The 21,776-nt window shown below is 32.1% G+C and overlaps 2 protein-coding genes across 2 annotated transcripts in view; one reads left to right on the plus strand and one right to left on the minus strand.

Moving 5' to 3' along the window:
- The window catches only part of Non2 (upstream activation factor subunit spp27 homolog Non2), a 94,820-nt gene extending 84,396 nt beyond the window's left edge, over positions 1-10,424 (minus strand). The window contains exons 1-6 of the mRNA XM_068769533.1: positions 10,295-10,424; positions 9,044-9,228; positions 7,088-7,219; positions 6,393-6,509; positions 5,367-5,453; positions 2,713-4,465 (exon numbers count right to left, since the gene is read on the minus strand). Coding sequence (XP_068625634.1) covers positions 4,202-4,465; positions 5,367-5,453; positions 6,393-6,509; positions 7,088-7,219; positions 9,044-9,228; positions 10,295-10,337 — 828 coding nt within the window. The 5' untranslated portion in view covers positions 10,338-10,424 and the 3' untranslated portion in view covers positions 2,713-4,201. The remainder of the gene's footprint in view (positions 1-2,712; positions 4,466-5,366; positions 5,454-6,392; positions 6,510-7,087; positions 7,220-9,043; positions 9,229-10,294) is intronic.
- Positions 10,425-11,034: 610 nt separating this feature from the next.
- On the plus strand, positions 11,035-21,710 carry l(3)07882 (Nucleolar protein 14 homolog l(3)07882). Its single transcript, XM_068769361.1, has 10 exons — positions 11,035-11,305; positions 11,609-11,802; positions 12,336-12,427; positions 14,317-14,639; positions 15,096-15,241; positions 15,780-15,895; positions 16,741-17,198; positions 18,821-19,815; positions 20,544-20,699; positions 21,552-21,710. The coding sequence occupies exons 1-10, from the start codon at positions 11,111-11,113 to the stop codon at positions 21,640-21,642; spliced, it is 2,766 nt and encodes a 921-aa protein (XP_068625462.1). The 5' UTR covers positions 11,035-11,110; the 3' UTR covers positions 21,643-21,710.
- Positions 21,711-21,776: the final 66 nt, after the last annotated feature.

Here is a 21,776-nt window from a genome sequence, read left to right on the forward strand (position 1 = left end):
AGTTAAGGCGAGTGAATGTCGCCATTTGAATTGTTAGATTCAATAACTCACTTGTATTTCTAACAATATACGCGTAAATCATCAAAATCAATACATTTGCATTATTTTTCCGACATACTTCTTGCTATCTAAAATAATATATCATTGTAATCTACTTGGGCAAAAGTTTCTCCAAAATGTATCACGGGACAGTTGCTTTCCTCAAGGAAATGTTTTAGACAGTAACTTGCCGCAGGTTTATTTGGATTATTTTAGTGTGTTGTACTTGTAACTAGTTTTAGAGGACTATAGCCCACAAGGTGGACAAACAAATTCCGTTAGGGTTTTATATGCGTAATATAGACCGTTTCCAACATATTTTATTGTAAATTTGTAAACGAGTAATCTTGATTGTTCATATTGACTAAGATTGTTAGCTTTATTGGAGATAAACAGTAACAAAAGGAAGTAAGAATGTACTAACTTAGAAATATAAAATTAGTTACACTTGTTATCTTATACCTATCTCACTAAGAACATTTAATGATTTAAAGTCAAACAATGACAAAATAAAGAAAAAACTACTAAACAGGTATCAAAGATCCAGCATATTCTGCATATCACACCACAATAATTACGAGTCACATCAAGCTGTCACGTTCCAATGAGGTTTAAATTGTATTGTGTGTATTCAATAATTTTGAACGAAATTCGTTTAAAAGATACGATACTTAAACTGAATAGGGACAGAAAAGAAAAATAAACATAGCTTTTTCAGCTGTACTAGTTTTTTTTTAATATTGTGCCTTCAAAGGATATTTGTGGCAGAGTAGCATTTAAAGAGCCACATTTTGTCGACCAATAGTCTAAAATTGGCTATATTAGATTGGTGCTTTTCTGGCTTTTACAGCCTCTTTAGACTCAGGGTTCGCAGATCTGAAATCCAATTATATATGATAAATATAAGGTCTAAGATATCGTATGGAACTTTTATTACATATATATGCCTAAATCAATGAAGCATTTAACTTTTTAAAGTCGAAATTTAGGCATAACGATCTTATTTCAATTTCACCTATTTATAATCTGTAATTATTCTTTACATTCAAATATTAGCGCCCAAACTGTACATAACACATCTAATTAAACTGTGATAGCTCAGCAGTAGACAGGGACTTACGATCGCATGTCGCGAGTTTGATTCCGGGGGTAGTCTTATATAATTCACACTGCATTATGTAGTATTGTAACTGCTTACCAAACATTATGCCAAGTGTGGTGAATATGGTATACCCCCACTCCCATAGGTTTATTTGGGGGAGGCATATGGGTTGAAACAACGACATCTAAATAAAAAGACATACAATATTAATTATTTATTCATATACATCTCAAACCCATTCGGGTTTTACAACCTCTCAGTCTAGCGAACTAGAGCTTACAGTATTGTTATCCTACCAAGTTATTTGGTACACTTAAAGTATATTACACACTATTACTATTCACGTCTCCATTGCTTAGGGCAAGTTCATACTAGCAAACCGTGTACAAGTCTGCCGATTTGTAAAATCATTGAATAATGTATAATTAAATAATTTCAAATTATAATATATATATAACATATTACATTCGTTTTCACCAACTTTTAATTTTTCTTGACACCTAAATATAAAAAATCAGAGTACCCACATTTAAAAAGCAAATTATAAAAATACATTCAATTATGAAATGCGAGTGACAATATATTTTAAATCACTTGATAATCATGTACAATAACCCCTTACAACACGGTAGAATCTTTGCGTTATACGATTTATAAGAAAATTGCCACAAATTACGCATACAACCTCGTATAACGCGACTGCAAAATATTAACGTTTAAACAAGTTTGAGTATATATAAAGGGGAAGTCCCCGCGCTAAACTACCGTGATATAAGGGGGAATACTGAAATCACATTTAATCTTATGAACACTTTCATTTACACATGATTAATTCAATCAACTGAAGATACATCTCAGCATTATTTTTTTTATTACATACAACTTTGAAACAAAGCTTTTTGCCACAGTAGAATTTAAATAATTACCATGTGTAAGTAATATCGGTATTGGTGTAACATGGTAGAAATGAAGGGGCGTCCACCAACACCAGATAATGAAATGTTTACAATTCTTTTCAACCAAAACCTTGGCTTTTATTTGCAATTTAACAAAGATCGTTCTAGCCTCAAAAATATACCATTATTGTAACACTGGTTATCAATTTTCATTGACATTTCACTGTTTACCTAAGATATTTATTCATAGAGAAATAAACTTAAATTATAGTAGATAAATTGCTGCCTTTTTTAATAGATAATGCGTTAGTAAATGCAAATTCATAGACTATTGGTTCCCAGCAGTGGACATACCGAACCATAATTGGTACTGGAACTTATGAAGGTAGTTGTAAATTCAAAGGTTAATGTGAGGGTATAATGATTTTTTTTTATAAAACAAATTATGTTACTGCTTAAATCAAAGTAAAACCATTTAAAAGTATTAAGTATGTAATATTTTCTTAACGTGAAACATTATTACAAAGAGAAAAGTTTTCATTTAGTGATTACTTTTATCATTTTTTAAAAGTACTTCCATTCGGTAGACTTGCTGCTTGGAATATTCAATTATTTTATAAACGTGGACTTATTTCTATTTAATCTTGTAAAACGCGGGTAGTCCAAAAAAAAAACTTTCGAATTCAAATCCAATAACAAATTTCCGTCTACCGACACAGAGATCGAATCTCGTAAACTCAATTTAAATATCAACCTCTTCCTTATATCAAAATCCAAATAATCTAGACATATACAGTCTTATTAAACATTACAAAGTGGTCACAGACCAGGGATGGACAACCACATTGATAGTCGAGCGATAAATATTGCACATCGACCTTTGGAAAAAGGCAATCGACTAATTTCGGTTTCGTAGAGCGTTATCTTAGTTGCACGACTCACAAAACTTCACATAGGTAATGTGGGACAGAGACGATGCTCTACAAAGACGATATTAGCAGATTGTCTCTTTCCAAAGGTCGATGTGCAATATTATTCGCCGGATTCTGTACACTAATGTATCAAGAGTCACAAATACTCCATCAAAGGGTCGAATTTGGCTCAGGAGTCACATGTTGGCCATCCCTGTCATAGACATTCGACTTATTCTTAACATTAAAAAACCACCATCTAAATAGTTGGTAGTTATATGAACGCAGTTATGTAGGATAAGTTTCTCATGTCAAACAATCCATTTAAATATATCACAGCAAAATATAAATTAAAACAAAAATATACCAAGGTATTGGTGCTTCATAGAATTAGATTGGCATTATTAATTACCATGTGTTGGCTTATTATGGAATACACTTTCGTATCTAATCTCCCGAGTGAGACAGATAACTGTGTTTATCAAAACAACTTGGTAAATATGAATTTACACAATCATATGATGTAGTTTAAATTGTGAGACAAAATTTCAGTTTTAATATATTTTCCTGGGATTAATTATCAATGGATCACTAAACTAATATTCTATGAGACATAGTCGTATATCTGGTCATAAAAATTGTTAGATATGTCAAGGAGAAATATACAGATTATTTTCAATCTATATACCACAAGTGTTGCCAGATTCTAACAAGTCAAAAACTCGCAAACTGTATGGTATTGCCCTCTAGTAAGTGCAATAGCAAATAGGGGTAGTATGAAATAAACCCCCCTCTATTTTTATGCAAACTTTTTACTTTATTTATTTCTAGAGGCATTTATTCTTCTTAAGGCCGCTATAACTTGAACATGTATCTTGAATTTTTAAGTTAAAATTATGTTCAACTTTATCTGAATTAAAATGTCATTATTTTTACACGTTTCTGTTTTTTATTTTAATCGGTGTTCAGAATGTCATATCTGTAAGCTTGATTAAAGAGAGAGAATGTATTATTAATATATAAATATATATTATATTGATTGGGGAGTAGTATCTAGAGTTAGAATCCCATGTACTAAGTAATATTTATAAAATAATAGTTATTAAAATCAATAAATATTTCTTTTAAATTATCATTTGAATTAGAATCATTTAAAAAATATTTAAATATATATAATTGAAATTGTATTATCGAAAGAGGCCAATTTGAATTTACTTACAAATGTCTTAAATTTATCTTCAGCTGCCCTTAAATTAGTCGCAGAAATGTGATTTCAAATGTTTCATCATACCAAATATGCGGAAACGTTTCGTACCAAAAACTTTGTACATGGCGTCATCACAGATTGCAAACTGTTTGTTGTTGGGGTCATATAGCTTGCGTTCCTTGACCAGAGCCCAAACTCGTTTCACCACTTCATGCCGGGGCATCTCGTCCTTTCCCATCAACTCGGCCAAAGCTGGGGACAACTTATATGCTCGAGTGTAACCACCTCCTTTTCCTCTACTGCCACCACCCTGTAACATATAACAAAATTATGTAATCTATATAACAGGGGTTTCTAAACTACAGCTCTTTGGCTGACAGCTGATTGATTATGGAATTATTTCAATATTAATATTTTTGTTTTATAACCACATAGGTTATTATATACTGGGAAATTGAAACAAATTACTCATGTGAAATTAGTGAAATCCAAACACAGATCATAATTAACTAACCGGCATCTTAAGTATTATTAGGAGTACTGTCATATACACGTGCATTTATATCTATCTTCAATACATATATTTTGTGCTTTTGTTTAAATAATTTCAACAAATATAATTTTTGTAAAAAAATTATTGTTTGCGTATTTAAATACGTGTTCCATAGGCTTGAGAAAATTTTAAAATTTCGAAAAATGGCTCGCACAATCAATGAGCTTGGCCACACCTGCTATATAATAACCTTTCTTCTTTCTTCGCGCCGCTGCAGGATCATTTATGTATTTAATTATGTATATGTTACTAATAAAAATTGCCAATAATATTAACAAAATCACAATACCTGGCGATAAATATTGCTCATTGACCTTTGGAAAGAGACAATCGGCTTTGTAGAGCGTTATCTGTCCCACACTACCCATATTACGTGTGCGACTGAGATAACGCTCTTCGGAGCCGATATTAGCTGATTGTCTCTTTTCAAAAGTCAATGTGCAATATTTGTCGCCAGGTACTATACATACAAATACAAAGCAATTAAAAAAGGTTAAAAACAGTGATTCTATTTAGTACATATTTATTATTATTTAGTTGCCTATTTATATAAATGTATATCTGTAATATGTATAATAACCATTATTTACAAATTTCCATACATATTCAAATCACAGAGACATGATTTCTAATATTGATGAAATTTCTATACCCTTACCTTTTTAGTTTTAGGCGCCTTTTCCTTCTTCTTCTTCTTCCCCCAATCACTGTCAGAGTCACCATCAGACCCCTTCTTTTTCTTTTGCTAGAATATATAATAACAAATAAAATGTCATAGTTATAATATTACATGAATACATACACATATCATTATGTACACAAACATTAAGCAGTCTCTTTTCAAATGTCTCGTGTGCATATCTTGTATTTCTTATATATCTCAGGAAAATATGTAATTTAAGAAGACACTAAAACCAGTGCAAATAAAGCTTTAGCAATGAGTACAGTACATATTATTATAATTTGTTAATACTATATGTTAAGGTAAAAACAAATGAAGAGATTCATAAATAAACAAAACTATTTGGCATGGCTCTGCAGATTGAAAAGTTGGAAGTAGGAGCCTCTATGTCTTGCAGTGAAGACCATGGACCTGTAAGTTCAGCTTAGAGCGTCCCATGAGGTAGACAGATCTTGTCATCCTTGGAAGACGCTGAATGCATGTCACTTACAACTGGTTCTTTGGGAAAACCATAAAAAAACCTATACCCAGCAGTGGATGTCCACATCTAAAATGATGATGATAATTCAATGTTACAGGTAATGCAATTGGCTCATGATCTTTGGGAACTATGGGCTCTTGTCAGAGGTGAAGTCAATTTACCTTTTACTGGTATTATTTATTAATTAATGGTTGCCATTATTGAAGACCTCACTTTCCCACATCTTCCTATTTTCACCCTCTCTCTCTCTTCCTTTACAATCTCTCTCTTTCATATTTTCTATCATTCCCACAGCATTCATTTACATTACATTCAAGCATCACCTCCCATCCCTCGCCTCATTTCTAGTTACAAGGTTTTGTTATGCTTAATTACAACAATTATTACCTTGTAACAAGGCCACTACTGGTCTCATTACAATTCTTTGGTAGAGGCCAATGTCCAGGATTTGACATCTTACAGCTAAAATGATGAAAGTTCAATAGATGGAGTGTTGATAATTTAAATGAAAATCTTTTTACCTCTGAATCACTTTCATCGGATCCCTTTTCATCATCATCTTCATCACTACTCTCCTTGCGCGACTTCTTTGTTGATTTCTTCTTCGCTGGTGCTGCCCTCTTTACAGCTCGGGATTTCTTTAAGAGATTGAATTGGAAATGAGATGTTTTGATGAACTAAAAAACCTGACAGGCAAGCAAGTTGGCTAGTTAGGTGGCAATGAGCAGGTCACATAGACAACCTTGTAAAGATGGAAGATGCCTGATACAGGCAATTTTCAACCAGGTTAATTAGAAGTAAGAAAAGGACTAATGTATAGCTACTTCTGCTATGTAGCAGTATTGTGAGCTCAAGCACTCACTCGGTGTTTGGCACTAATCTGCATAATATTACTCCTGAGGATGCCCTGTGGATGATTGAAACACGTGTTGAGTGATTTAACGGTGGTAGTTGTGTAATTCGCATTGTTGGCCGCATGCGCATTTATCAGCGGGCTGGCGGGCGGTGCACTTTATTGCACGACTACTGCTACAAAGCGGAAGTAGCTATATATTAGGCCTTTTCTTACTTAGGATGGACTTCCGCAAAGTTACGCCTGAATCTATAAGATAGTTCTATTAGAAATCTATGGGTGGAGGACTATGCCCAGCAATGGACATCTTATAACTAAAGTGAATATTTATACAAGATGGGTTGTTGATATAAGTCTATATACCTCAGGTTCACTCTCATCAGATCCCTTTTCATCTTCATCTTCTTCATCACTGCTCTCCTTGCGTGATTTCTTTGTTGGCTTCTTCTTCGAAGCTGGTGCCCTCTTCGCCGGTTTCTTTTTTTCTTCCTCCTCCTTAGAAACAATGATAACAATATTTACTCTTTCTTATAGGCTTTGCTTGCTTTATATAGAACTTGATGCTGTTTGCCTGGAGACTTTTACAGCTTCATCAGTACTGAGTTCATGGAGCGGAATGGTCTGTGAACTTGAAAATAATACAGAAGCTGGACTGACGCATTCCAGTTTGTATGACAGCGTTAGCATGTAGTAAACCACTCTAGCCCGAGTAGAGCTATGTGGTGTTGATGTTGGGTATGTTGTGTATGTTGCGATGGCAGCATGGACCACAGACGAGACATGAATGGATCCGGATCCAACCTCGTTTCACCCATGGTTTATATAGGCTTTGCAAACTTTCTATTATTACTATATTATTATATATAACGTACATTTAAATATGTCTTTCTACATAGATTACTACAAGGTTTGGAATGTGGATTCTACAGAAGAGCCTATCAAGAAAATAGTTCACTTTTTACACTAATTTTACAATTTTTAACACTGATCTCATGCAGGATAAAAATAATATAATAAAATAATAAATATTAATACTAGATATTAATATTGGAATGGAATGAACACAATGGAATTTTTCTATTTTCAGGTATCCTATTGTAAAAATGTATAAATTGCCCAAACAAAGATCTGCTAAATCAAAATGCGTTGTTAAGTTGCATTACAATAAATATATATATATATAAATATATATAGAGAGAGAGAGAGAGAGAGATTGCCTCAAGCAATAAGACCGCCTTTTGTACCATATGAATAGAAAATTTGTACCTTTTTTTAACCAATTAAATTATATTGTGATAAATTTAAGTTCATTAACCAAAAACTTGTAAAATACTTTTTTACTTTAAAGAATTTTAATATGATATACAAACATATATATAATAATGTTGTAAAATTGACTTAAAAACCCATCCGAGTTTAATGTGGGCCCTTCTTAGATCAAAATGTGTTTGGAACCCTTGTTGCTTTATGATGAAGAATGCCATAATAGAAGAGAAGTGCATGCCGATTTATTTTTATGTTTTTAGTACCCATAGACGCCCATAGCTTATACCATAATCGCCACATTTGGCAGGCGAGTTGGCAATTGGAGTGTGGTATTATTGTATGCAGAACCAGTGTTTCCCAACGTGGGGCGTACACCCACAGGAGGCAATTTGTAAATTGACCGAGGCAACTTTATCCCTTTGCTATGGGCTTTTAAAATGCTATGCCAGACATCAGAATCATTTTTAAAATAACAATACAGATTAAAAAGGATGAGAAATTCATTAAATATAATTTCTTTTATGTCATCAAAATCTTAACTGGATTATTAGAGCTGCCAAGGGTCTAACTAGTCATTATACAATTTTAATTAACTTTTAAACATGCTAAAGTGTGGCATGGCTTAGAAAAAGTTTGGAAACACTGAAGAGGATGCTGCTGCCTCTTCTGTTTAATAAATGCACAAAGACATATATTAAGAATACTGAAAATTATGCATTATACTGTATTTATTATAAGAATATATAAGCAAATGTGTGCTATATACACATGTATGTAAGTTTTGTCTATATGTACATGTTAATAACCTGTTATTTATACTTCTACTGTTTCCATATCTATGGTTGTTTGTAAGAAATTGCCTGGTGTGATATGACTGCCCATTGTACTTTTTTATTTACTATTATGCTACTATGTACATATTTTAAGTATGTACAATTAAAAGTATTAAATAAAAACATATAGACAGTAAAATCTAATTTTAGTTGTGTCAAATGAGACTCTTCTAGAAGTCAGAGTGCGAAAAAACTTTTCAAACCCTCATAATATATTTACCTCTGATGAAGAATCTCCAAAGGCCACAGAATTCTCAGAGTCAGACTCCTTGCCATTAACATAATCCATGACTAGCTGGTCAATAATTTTCTTCTTATCTGATAATTCTGTTCCAAAACTTTTCTCCAACTCCTGGATGACCTTCTTAGTGGAAGTTGTTGCGAGGTTTGCATTTTTTAATATTTCTGTCCAAACAAAATTATTTATTTATTGACATTAAGCATGTCTACAGATATCATATGTGTTGTTTATACAGTGTTTGGTTACAGGTATTAAAACTAAATGGATTAGATATACAGCTCTTTTAGCAGCAATATGCTTAAAAACTTTACACCTTTTTCCAATCAACCTGTATAAAGTGAAGACTGCCAATATGTGATATTAATATATTTTTTATTGCCATTTCAACTGGCCAATAACTTCTGGCAGAAGTCTTCAATGGCAGATAATAAACTGTAATTAATATTTGTTGTTTATAACTAATAAAACCATGATTCTTGAATATATGGTACACCACATATTATTGACAACAAACAAACTATACATTCTCCACTAGTACATTTATAACCAATCTCTTTGTATATAAGGTTTTTTATTATGTTATAAGAATATTTATCGAAGTAAATAATGCAAATGTATTTATCTGTATTCTAGTAATCGTGATACAAATATATATATTATTGTAAAACGAATTTTGTTAACCTCGTCTTTAAAAAGAAATGAAATAATTGTGCGTCGAATTTTTGAACTAAACCCAATATGGCGGGCGACAACCACGACTAACTATTGAAGACATATTTTTATTAATTTAAGAAAGTTCCTAATGCCTAATTGAAAATCACTTGAAGTAAAATCTTTTTCAATACATAATGCGCTCTTCTCCACATAAATATTTCTTTCTGAAATCCCGCCATTAACTCGCTATATACGTGGAGGATTGTATAACTTCGCGTCGCATAAAAATAAACCATCAGTGGGCAGACGCTATTTGAATACAGTAAATTAAGGCAAATACAAAAATAGATCCGGACAATATTGTGAAACAACTTTCATTTGAAACATTCTTGTATTAGTATTATACTATCAGAGATATTTCAATAACAAGTGACAAAAATTAAGTTCGGTTAGAATTCAGTATGGAAGCCATTACACGACTCCCAGTGAGATTAGCTTGTATGCATTTTAGTTAAAATATTATTAAACTTTGTACATATCTCATATAATAATTTAACAAGAATAATAACCACATACTTGCGATTTCTTTTTCGAGTTCTTCCTTGCTAATGTCTGCCATTATTCTTGAAGTAAGTAGATTCCGGCAACAAGACAAGACGATGGCCACACAATAATATACCTACGCGCTAGGTGCTACACGGCGTCCTGCCGGAAACTGACGAACGCGCCTTCGGAAACATTCGGACTCAAAACAATCAACCGAGTGTACACACTTTATACCGTGACATTATACCGACGGGTCTTAAATAGACAAAAATACCACCGAAATATTACGCCGACATTTTATTGTTAATATTAAATTTAATATAATAAATGATTTTTATATTTGTTATTAAATAAGTGAAAGATTAAAATTTTATAACAAGTAATAGAAATCGCTTTTCAACCTTTTGGTTAAGGCCAAAGTGTATAATTGAAGAAAGTCTAACCTAATGGCACCAATGCAAATATTATCGTTAAAAATACTATTGGACTCGTTCTTTAGCGCATAAATGGTACTCTTGTGAAATCTATGTTATTTTAATGTTTAGCGATTAAATATCTCTCAAAAATGTACCACGGTAGTGCAAATAGTGTTTAAAGCTTTTTTTAATCTTAAAAATTATATTTCATAATTATTAAAATCACTTAATTAACAAATACTTATTATATTCTAGGAATATTTTTATGAGGTACCAATGCATGGCTTATTAGGAATAAAACTCAAACGTCAAATTGTCAAAACCATGTGTATTTTGTTTAGTTGTCAACTGAGTTTATAACCTTAACATTTTTTATAAATATTTCAATTATTTGTAATATTGTGTGATTTCATTTGAGAAATACTATAAAATGGCAAAAGTTAAAAATAAGCGGAACTCCGGTTTAGCCGATAGAGTTAATATGAAGAAGAAATCTGAAGCAAACAAGAAGAAATTAAATCCGTTCGAGGTTCATATTAACAGAGAGAAAATGAAAGTTTTAGGGAAAAAGTCTAAACATGATCGAGGTTTACCTGGCGTATCACGCGCTAAAGCTATACAAAAGGTAACTTATACATGTCTTAACCTTTAGCAATATTAATAACCGAGCATCGCGAGGAGATAAACTTTTAAAAAACTGTAGCGTCCATTTAAGAACGCTTCGTAATGCTGACCACTACGGCCACAATATTTTGTTTAAAATAAATATTTCGTAGATGTAACATTCATTTATTATTACATGGTTCATATGCTTTCTCTTGTTTATATTATATTATTGTATTGATTGAATAACGTAATATACTATAGCGATGTGCTCTATAGGTCACTGTCTGTTAAGAAATAATATTTAATAAATGTTTCATTTTAGCGAAAAGAAACTCTAGGGGTTGAAATGAAAATCATGAATAAAACAAATGCTTTTATTGATCGTCGTATTGGCGAGAAGAACAATCAGCTCTCAGCAGAAGACAGGATGGTAGCAAGATTTGCAGCAGAGAGAGCAAAGCAGCACAGCAAGAAGAATATATATAATTTAGCTGATGATGAAATTTTGACTCATAGGTAAAAACTTTGCCTGTTTTTTAACGGTTCTGCTGGAAACTGCTGCTCTTGTACTAATTCAGGGTATAATATTGGAGTAGGGATGATCGCTGATGATTTCAAGGGTCTGGTTGGATTTCCCGAGAAATTGAGTTGGCTTCTGTCAAGCTATCTGAGATTCAAAATGGTTTGTTGAGAAACCAGCTCAGACAAGACAAAGAGGTCCACACTTCCATTACCTTGCTATTATACTGAATATCTTCATCTGATGTTAATAAAAAAGCAATGGATGTTCTATGCCAGAATTGATAATAATTCAAATCCAACTTAAGAGGAAATACATATTTTTTAATTTTTTTTTAATTCGATGAAGGCTTGTATAATCTGTTGACAATATCAACCTTACCATGTTTATTCAAAAACACAAAAGACACAGAACAGAGATATTTTAAAAAAGAATGGAATAAGTCTGTGTCATATTATGTTATTTAAAATATGCATACATAGATACTAATTTTACCTAATATATGAAAGTACAAGTATTATTTTTACAGAGGTCAGACACTAGAACAAATTGAGAAGTTTGATGATCCTAGATCTGATGATGAAGATGATGAAGGAGGGAAAAGATTTGGTGGTTTAGATGGTATGAATTTTCTTTATTAAATCAACATATTCAAGTCCATTTTACTCGCCTTGTCATAACTTTTTCTTTATATTATATAGATTGACAATACAAATAAATGGTTTCATAAATCTATTCCAATAAATAAAATTGTAGTATCTGTTTGTAATATTAAAATAATCTCTTTTAACTACATCCATGTGAAAATATGTACGATATACATACCAAAATTTTTTATTTTTTATTTTAGTCTGTCTGTCTGTTTGTTCCGTATGGGACTTATGTAGTACTGGCAGGTAGCTGATATAATAAGGAGAAACTTGACTACTTTTATTTTACGAAAATTCCTTACCAAAAAATATATTAAAAAATTTTTTTGTTAAATTCCACACAGACAAAGTTGCAGGCAAAGCTAATATAAAAATAATAAATGATATAATCATTATATAGTAAGAAAATGAGTTTTCAAAATTTTCAAACTTCAAACTTATTATATATTAAAACTAATTATTGTTTACTATTTGTCCCTATAGACTGACAGATCTTATTGGCCTGGTGCATTCCAATACAAAAAAAAAAGTAATATATTAGGGGGACCGGAAAGTAATGTCCCTTTCTTAAGTTAAATTCACATGACTACATTTTCAATAAGTTTTTACTTCTAATCAACAATATATTCACCTTTGTTGTCAACAACTCTTTACCATATAGTATACAAATCAATGCCAAAGCGGTAACAATGGGTTTTTCTGTAAAATCAGTGGCGTAGCTATGGTATTTGGGGCCTGGGGCAGATTGGGGCTTGGTGCCCCCCCCCCCCCCCCTAAAGAGTCTAAATAATTTCAAAATTCAGAACAGAATGTAGTTAATATATATATTTTTTGGTTTAAAATAATAATAAATATATATAAAATAACATTAGATATTAATAAAATTTATTGGGAAAATTTAAAAACGAACTTTGCTCGCTTTTTGGCTTGCAAAGTCATTAATCACATTTTCAAAATCAATAGTGTCGACTAGTTCATGTTCTATTGACATTATTGCAAGATTATTTAATCTATTTATCATTAAATAATGTTATATTTTATTATTTTGTCATTTAGGGCCCTTTAAAAAAAAACACTTTATGTGTTTTGCGAATGAAAGCCTTAAACACTGTGTATTATAATTTGTAGCTGTTTACTTTTTTATTATGTTCATATTATTTAACAACATTTTTAGCACAAAAATAGTAAAATTCGATATTCTTTTTATGTTTATTACTTTAAATTATGGTTCTCATTTTTCTTTTAATATTTCATTATTCATTATTCATTATTAAAAAAAAATTCAAAAAAATAATTTTCAACTGTGGTGCCCTCCCTACTTGTGGTGCCTGGTGCGGCCGCCCCGCTCGCCACCCCCTAGCTACGCCACTGTGTAAAATATATCGACAGAAGCGACATTACTTTCCGATCACCCTAATATATCAGAGTGATCACTTTATGCAAGGTGGATGGAAATAAAAAAAATGTAAAAGCTTTGAAAATTTTCGTCAAACAAATGAGCTATACATTCATCCCTTTAAAAATATTATTCCTATAACTAATCACTCTGTATGAAACATTAATTTATATATCTTTGTTCAATCATCCTTGTACAGTAATCGGCGATAAATGCAATATTTACAACATCGACCTTTAGAAAGAGACAATCGGCTAATTTCGGCTTCGTAGAGCACTAACTCTATCCCACACTACCTATTTTTACTTCCGTTTTGTCAGTCATGGTATTTCGTGTGACAGAGATAACGCTCTAGGGAGTCGAAATTAGCCGATTCTCTTTCCAAATATCGATGTGCAATATTTATCACCAGGTACTGTACAAATGTAAATTAAATTTACAATATTGCTTATTGGTTATTCCAGATGATTTTGTGTCAGATGGACACTTTGGAGGTGGTATTCTATCTAAAACAGATGCCCAAGACGGCGCAAAATCACATAAAGATTTAATAGAGCAACTAATAGCTGAATCAAAAAAGAGAAAAGCCGAAAAGCAGAAGGAGAAAGAACAGACTTTGGACTTGACGGAGAAGTTAGATAGCGAATGGAAGGATTTACAGCCGGTTGTTTTTAAAAAAGCAAGAGTTGAAGAAGAGTCATTGATTGATAAACTTTTGAGTAAAGCGGAGAAGGGACAAGACTATGATAAGACAATGAGAGAATTGAGATTTGAGAAGAGGGGAACGGTAAGGTTTTTTCAATAATCTTTTGTGGAATTTTATTAAAAAAATCTGTTTGTGTTTATTACAAATGAATTAGAGACTTTTTGCAGTTAAAACTTTGGTACAGACAGTTTTTCCCGGTGTCTTCTAAATTCACTATCTCCTATTTTTTTTAATTCATTATAATTGTTATAAATGTACAAGATATTATCATATATATATGACGAGACCAATGTTAAAATATTGATTTCTTTAAACCACTTTCTCAAGATCTTTGGCCCTAAGCCTTAAATTGCTAAGATGGCACACATATGAACCACAAGCACACATCCGCACACACACACACACATACATACACACATACACTCATATAACAAAAAAACGAAATCTTTCAGCTAAAAGGAAAGTTATAGATCATGAAATTCATAATTGATATAACAGTTTAAATATCAAGTAATAATAAATAAAATTTTATTACAGCCTTCAGATGGTTTAAAGAGCACAGAGAAACAAGAAGCGGAAGAGAAGAAGAAATTGGAAGAGTTGGAGAGGCAAAGACAACAGAGAATGTTATCAGAAGAGGAAACTGTGGCGCCTAAAACTAGTCAAGCTAGTACAAAACATAGGTAATGTATATATTGCTACAAAGCATGTGTTACAGAACCCTCTAAACAATAAATACCGAACACTAGGAACAAGAAGTTGCATGAACACGTGTGAACTTGAAGTTATTTATAAATTTCTGTGTATGGTTTCCGGAAAGTCGAACCGAGTACTATCTCGAACTTACTAGAACCTTCTCCGTAGTATAAATAGGTGTATTCCCCATGTCGACAGTTCAGTGTTGTTTTTTGAGTTATAAGATTAAGATCTACGATCAGTGATACAAAGTGTCTATTTGGTAAGTTATTTGGACAGTGATTTCTTGAGCGATTTGGAAGCGTAGTTTGGACTAAGAGAAAGTATACTTTGTGTTAAAGTAGGGCGACCATCTGATTTGTGAATAAAGGACTCCTTGTGAACCAGTGGTGTTCCGTTCCGAGTCAGAATCCATAGTATGTAACAATATATATATTTTTACCCTTACAAAGATCTGATAGCTTTAGATATATAATTCATCTTATTATCACAAATAAATATTCAAATGGTTGTCACTGTCAACAGATCTGCAGATGATTTGGATGATAATTTTGAATTGGATGATGAGAAAGAATTTATGTTGGCTTACGATAAGGATGGCAAGCCATTGGTTCCTGAAAACGTGCTGAAAGATTATTCAGGTATGTATTAGCATTTTGATACAATACTTTCTATGCGGTGAATAAATTACAGATTATCAAAAGGGATGAATAGCAATAATAAATTAAACATACTGTATATTGGCCAGACATGGGCCTCTCCCATAAGTTAGGAGTGTGTGTGAGCTGTGGACAGTCCTATACCTAAAATAATAATTGTGATCACATAAAAAATATTTTTTTATTTTTTTGTTGTGTAATTATGCCATTATATCCTTTGTAAATGATTTTTTTATTAATTCATAACACAGCCTTTTCGGTTTTGTTTGACATTTAATTTTTGAAAGGTTAAGAATGATATTTTACTGTGTTTAAAAAAAAATTGTGTGTTTTAATAAATTGTAATATTAAAATAATATATACACCACCTATACCAAAATTACATTTAAAATTTTTGTCTGTCTATCCTTCTGTTTGTTCCGGCTAATCTCTGAAATGCCTAGACCGATTTTGTCGGGACTAATACTGGTGGCTGGAGGGTAGGTGTAACCTAAACCACTGTTTTATTCCAAGAAAATTCTTAAACGAAAAGATTAAACTAAATAATCTGAATAATTGTTTTTATTAAATTTCACGCGGACAAAGTCGTGGGCACAGCTAGTATGAAATAAAAATTAGCGAACTGATTGGAGCCTTTATGAAATATTTGCCTATTAATTTTTGTTTATTAATAGGTACTATTTTGCATTTTTTTTCTTTTTTCAATGCTTTATAATCAGCATTGTTTTTAAATAAAAATGTAAGATAATACTTAAATGTCAAATAGTAATTATAAATGTTGCTATAATTTTTTTTAAATGTATTAATGTGGTTATAAATTTTTACAGTACCAAACGCAAAGCCTAAATTCGACGATGGAATATCCGACACATCTTCGGAAGACGATGAAAATTCAGATGATGATGAATCAGATGATGAAAATGATGTTATTGAAGAACAGGATATTGAAAAAGGCGATGAAGAAGAAGAAGTTGGTAACGATAACATTAAAGGTCATAATGAAGATAACGAAGACAGTTCTAATGAAGGTAGCAATGAAAGCGACAGTGAGGAAAAACCTAAAACAGATGCAGCAAATAATAAAACAAATGGTATCACTAATGTTGACAAGGACAGTTCAGGTGAAGAATCAAATTCTGATGAATCGTCAAAAGGTGATGAATTCAATGATCTCGATGACTTGAAAGAATCTGAAGAAGATTCAGACGATGAAGTCGTTGAAGAGAGCAATGAAAAGATTGAATCGTTTTTTAATTTGAAATCTGAAGAAGGCTCTAAATTAAAGGTAATTTTTTATTGAAATTGTCACTATAGTATATCTAATATATAAAATTCTCGTGTCACGGTGTTCGAACTTGAACTCCTCCGAAACGGCTCGACCCATTTTTACCAAATATTACATGCGTATTCAGTAGGTCTGAGAATCGGCTACTATCTATTTTTCATACCCCTAAGTGATAAGGGTTGTTCACCCTTGAAATTTTTTTTTTAATTTTTTGACGAAATTTTTTGTTTCTATTTTTTTATGATACAGCGTACAAAAATACATACAACCCTAAATTTTCACCCCTCTACGATCAACCCTTATTTTTAAATTGAAAATTAAAAATATTTTTTTTGCAAAACAACGTTTGCGGGATCAGCTAGTGTATATATAGATATATATCTAACTTATTGTTGTCGAGACTGAAGCATTAAATTAGAAAAGATTTGCTCTTTTAGATTGGATAGTAGACTTCTTTTTATTTATCAGATAGACACCTACGGTAAAGCATAGACCTCCCCCAGATATCACCATGATGACCAGTCTTGAGCTGGTCTACATCCAGCAACTTCCTACCGTAACTATGTCTTCGGTCTACCGTTGCTGCATCTATCGGATTGTGGTCGCCCAAACAGTTATCGATTGCTTAATGGAATCAGGCGTTATTTTGCGGAAGTCCATCCTAAGTAAGAAAAGGACTAATATACAGCCACTTCCGCACATGCAGTGGTAGTCGTGCAACAAAGTGCACCGCCCGCCAGTCCGCTGATAAATGCGTATTCGGCAAACAATGCGAATTACACAACTGCCACCGTTAAATCACTCAACACGTGTTTCACCCCTCCACGGGGCATCTTCAAGAGTTATGTTACACCGATTAGTGCCAAACACAGAGTTGGCATTGTTTGCCGCATACGCATTTATCAGCGGGCTGGCGGGCGGTGCACTTTGTTGCACGACTACCACTGCATGTGCGGAAGTGGTTAAATATTGGTCCTTTTCTTACTTAGTTATCGATTGCACGAGTGATGTACCCCGCCCGCTATCACTTCAGATAACCAATTATATCTCGGTTACCTTAATTTTTCTTCTGTATTCACCCATAAGAGAAAATTGTGTAAGAAAAATTGTAAAAAATTTTTAAAATGTCGTGCCTCGCAGATGGGAGAAGAAAGATCAGTATCAAATAGCGGCAACCCTCTCCCAAATGTCTGCGTTTAGAAATAGCGAAGAAAAATATAAAAAAAAAAACACTAGCGATACAAATTAAAATTATTTAAAAAAACATTAACTTTTTTTTGGATGCGGGTGAACGTGAGCCTTATGAGGCCGTAATCGATCAAGTCTTGAATCTGTATGTCATCGCTGGCAACACATATTAGTACAAGAACTTTTAGACATTACGGTGATGTACTTTAAGATGATTGAAATATGCAAGTATATGTTCGTTGTCATCATCACCATTATGTGAGCCGAAGATCACAACGATGACTGGTTTTGCATCACCAGCATTAAAAGTTTCCGTGACATTAACTATGTTGTCAGTCCATTTATGTAGGGACTCGTCCCACACCGCATATCCCTTTGTAAAATTTGACAATATCTCATAGATAATTAAAAAAAAATGTCAAATTATTTTGCAGGAACTACTTACAGGCAAGAACCCATCACAACAGTCAACTGCGTTACAAAAACTAATAAAAAGCTACGATCCAAGTTTATCAGAGAATAACAAAGAATTACTCAGTCGTTTATATGCACACTTGTTACAATACGTAAACGATATATTCTCAAACTTAAAAGATGAAGGAGAGGCTTTAAAATCTTTTTTGATTTTCAATAAACTAGTCCCTCATTTCTATGATCTAGCGCATACGAATAAAGTAACCGCAAAGAAATTTATGTGCGAATTGTTAAAGGAAAAATATGATAAATTTAAAAAGAATCCAAAAAAAGTACCCGATTTAGATACGTTGATATTCTTCAAATTAATATCGGCGTTATATCCAACGTCAGACTTTCGGCATCCTGTTACGACGCCATCTTTAATTTTCATGTCGGAAATTCTAACATACTGTAGATTCAAAGACGCGTATTCCGTTTCAAGAGGTTTTTTCATATCTGCATTAATTTTGGAATATACGGTATTATCTAAAAGATTAGTTCCGCCCGCTATTAATTACCTCAGAGGTATTTTATATTTATGCGCAAATACGTCAGTTTTAAATATAATTCAAGTTGTGCCGCCGTTTCGATTGCACAGAGATGTCAAAATTTTAAACCTACAAGAAGACTGTTCCAAAATGGCCATCGAAAACAAGATGGCGATCAAAGATTTATTAAGAAATGACATTGATAATGAATTTAAAATTAAGTGTCTATTAAATTGTGTTTTAATGCTGAAAGAGTATTTTAATCATTTTAACGATTTGGAGTCACAAGAGGCAATTTTCGAAGCGCATATAAAATTATTGAGTAGAGTGGATTTGGAATTATATCCAAAGGATGTTGCAAACGTGGTGACTGAAGTACTGCAACATATGAAACAGAGTTTAGAAGTTAAGACATATACATTATTGGCAAGAGAAAAGGTTAAACCGAAGGCTTTGAGGTTATATGAGCCTGATATACAAGAAGTGTAAGTAAATTTATTTTATTTTATTAGGAATTTATGTGTTGCATGATTTTTATAATTTATTCTACATTTGGGGGCCTTTTACAAAATAGGTCACCTGATATTTCAATCATGTTACACTTTCTGCTCCCCCTACCAAAGTAATCATATAAAAAGTAATCATATAGTGATTTAAATTTTTATAAACATTAAAGAAATTTAAATAAGTTAATATATATATATTAAAAAAGGAAGCTAAATAAAATGTTTAATGTTCACATAAAAGATTTAAATTTTACTGTTCAAAAATATGACGCAAGAATTTCTCTTGTATTGCCTGAAATCATATAATGAAATCATTTTAAAATAACATGTCGTACATATTAATATGAACTTTTTTTTCTTACTGGAAATCAATGGGTGAAGTCTATTCAGCAATAGACGTTTTACGTCCGAAATAATGACCAAGACATTGCATTTAAATTCAGATAAAAAAAATATACATATTGACAAAATTGCTTAAAATTTTCTTTTTATTTATAATATTAACAATCAAATAGTTATAGAGCTGTAAATAATATTAATTATTATTTTTAAACACATCTATTTATATATAACTCTTTCATAATAGTCATTTTGACAGCGTTTGAGAAATACAGATATTTTCTCTGTGTTACTAGTGTAAGCACAATAAAATGTTACCGATTTAAAAAAAATGGTCTAACATATTTATATTTTACAATCAATCACAGGTTCACGGGCAGTAAGAATTCAAAACTATCTCGTGAGAACGCAGAAAAGAAAAGATTAGAAGGCAAATATAAGAAAGAAATGAAAGGTGCTCTCAGAGAAATAAGAAGAGATAAGTCGTATATTGCTTCTGTGAAGATAAAGCAGAAGATCCACAGGTATGTTGGATAAATTTAAAGGGTTGGATAAAATCTAACAAATTTTTTTTGTTAGTTTGTTTCTGTTAATTTGCTTCCTATATGTCTTTAGATGTAAATTCATCCAATGTGTTACCTAAGACCTACCTGCAATACTCTAAGATCTGGCTATTCTCTTTCTTGTTCAGCAGTTAGGCTATGTTCCCCTATTTGAACCTGACTTGCAACTGAAACTGATAATTCACTCTTTTCTCTCCAAATAAGAGGTCGCTCATTCTGAGCCCCATTGCAAAGATCATAGTCCCTTATCAAGTCATAGAGGGCTGTTCTCATTTATCTTGGATAGAAAGTATTGGCAAGTTTGAAGTGACCATAGCCGTTGGTGCTGTAAGGTTCTAGAAAAGAGACCACGAAACAGCTAGCACCAGCGTACCACATGGTGAATAGATGACCTTCTTAAAGTAGTTGGAAAGGTGCTTCTGAATGGTCATTCTGAATGGAAATTGATGTCTATGTCCAGCTGTGGACTTCCTAGGGCCAAAATAATGATGATAAGAGCCTGTTTGTTGGAGACACCTTAGCATACATTTGTTAATTATCTTTTTGTATGGATATTTATGAATTTTACTAAAGGCTAAAAATATATGGAGACGGATTTGATATGTTAACATAAATTGATTTTAGCCCATATCTTTATTATTTTATAATTATATATATCATTAAGCTGTTTTCCCCTCTTGTTCATTTGTAAACAGCTTCACAAAAGTCTTGTGGACATCCTTTTTTTTTTAATTGTATCCATATAAAAGCCTATTCCATAATAGCTAACACATAAACATAGATAAAATATTAGATTACACTTTTTTTTTACAGCGACAACGTCCGCAAAGAGAAAGTGAAACAAATCTACAAGGACGCCTCAATACAACAGGGAGAGTTAAACAAATTGAAACGAATGAAATGACATTGAAATTAAACTTTATTCATTGTGTAAATATAATGATATAACACGCAAATACCTTTAATTACCAACTCAGCACCATAATGCACTTGCAACATTAGTGTTGCCATATTAAAATTAATATTACCATATCCCAA

The sequence above is a fragment of the Battus philenor genome, unplaced genomic scaffold (assembly GCF_028537555.1).
Source record: "Battus philenor isolate CCGP_79_NKW_IND1 unplaced genomic scaffold, ilBatPhil1.0.hap1 SCAF_28, whole genome shotgun sequence".
In the NCBI taxonomy this organism is placed as follows: domain Eukaryota; kingdom Metazoa; phylum Arthropoda; class Insecta; order Lepidoptera; family Papilionidae; genus Battus; species Battus philenor.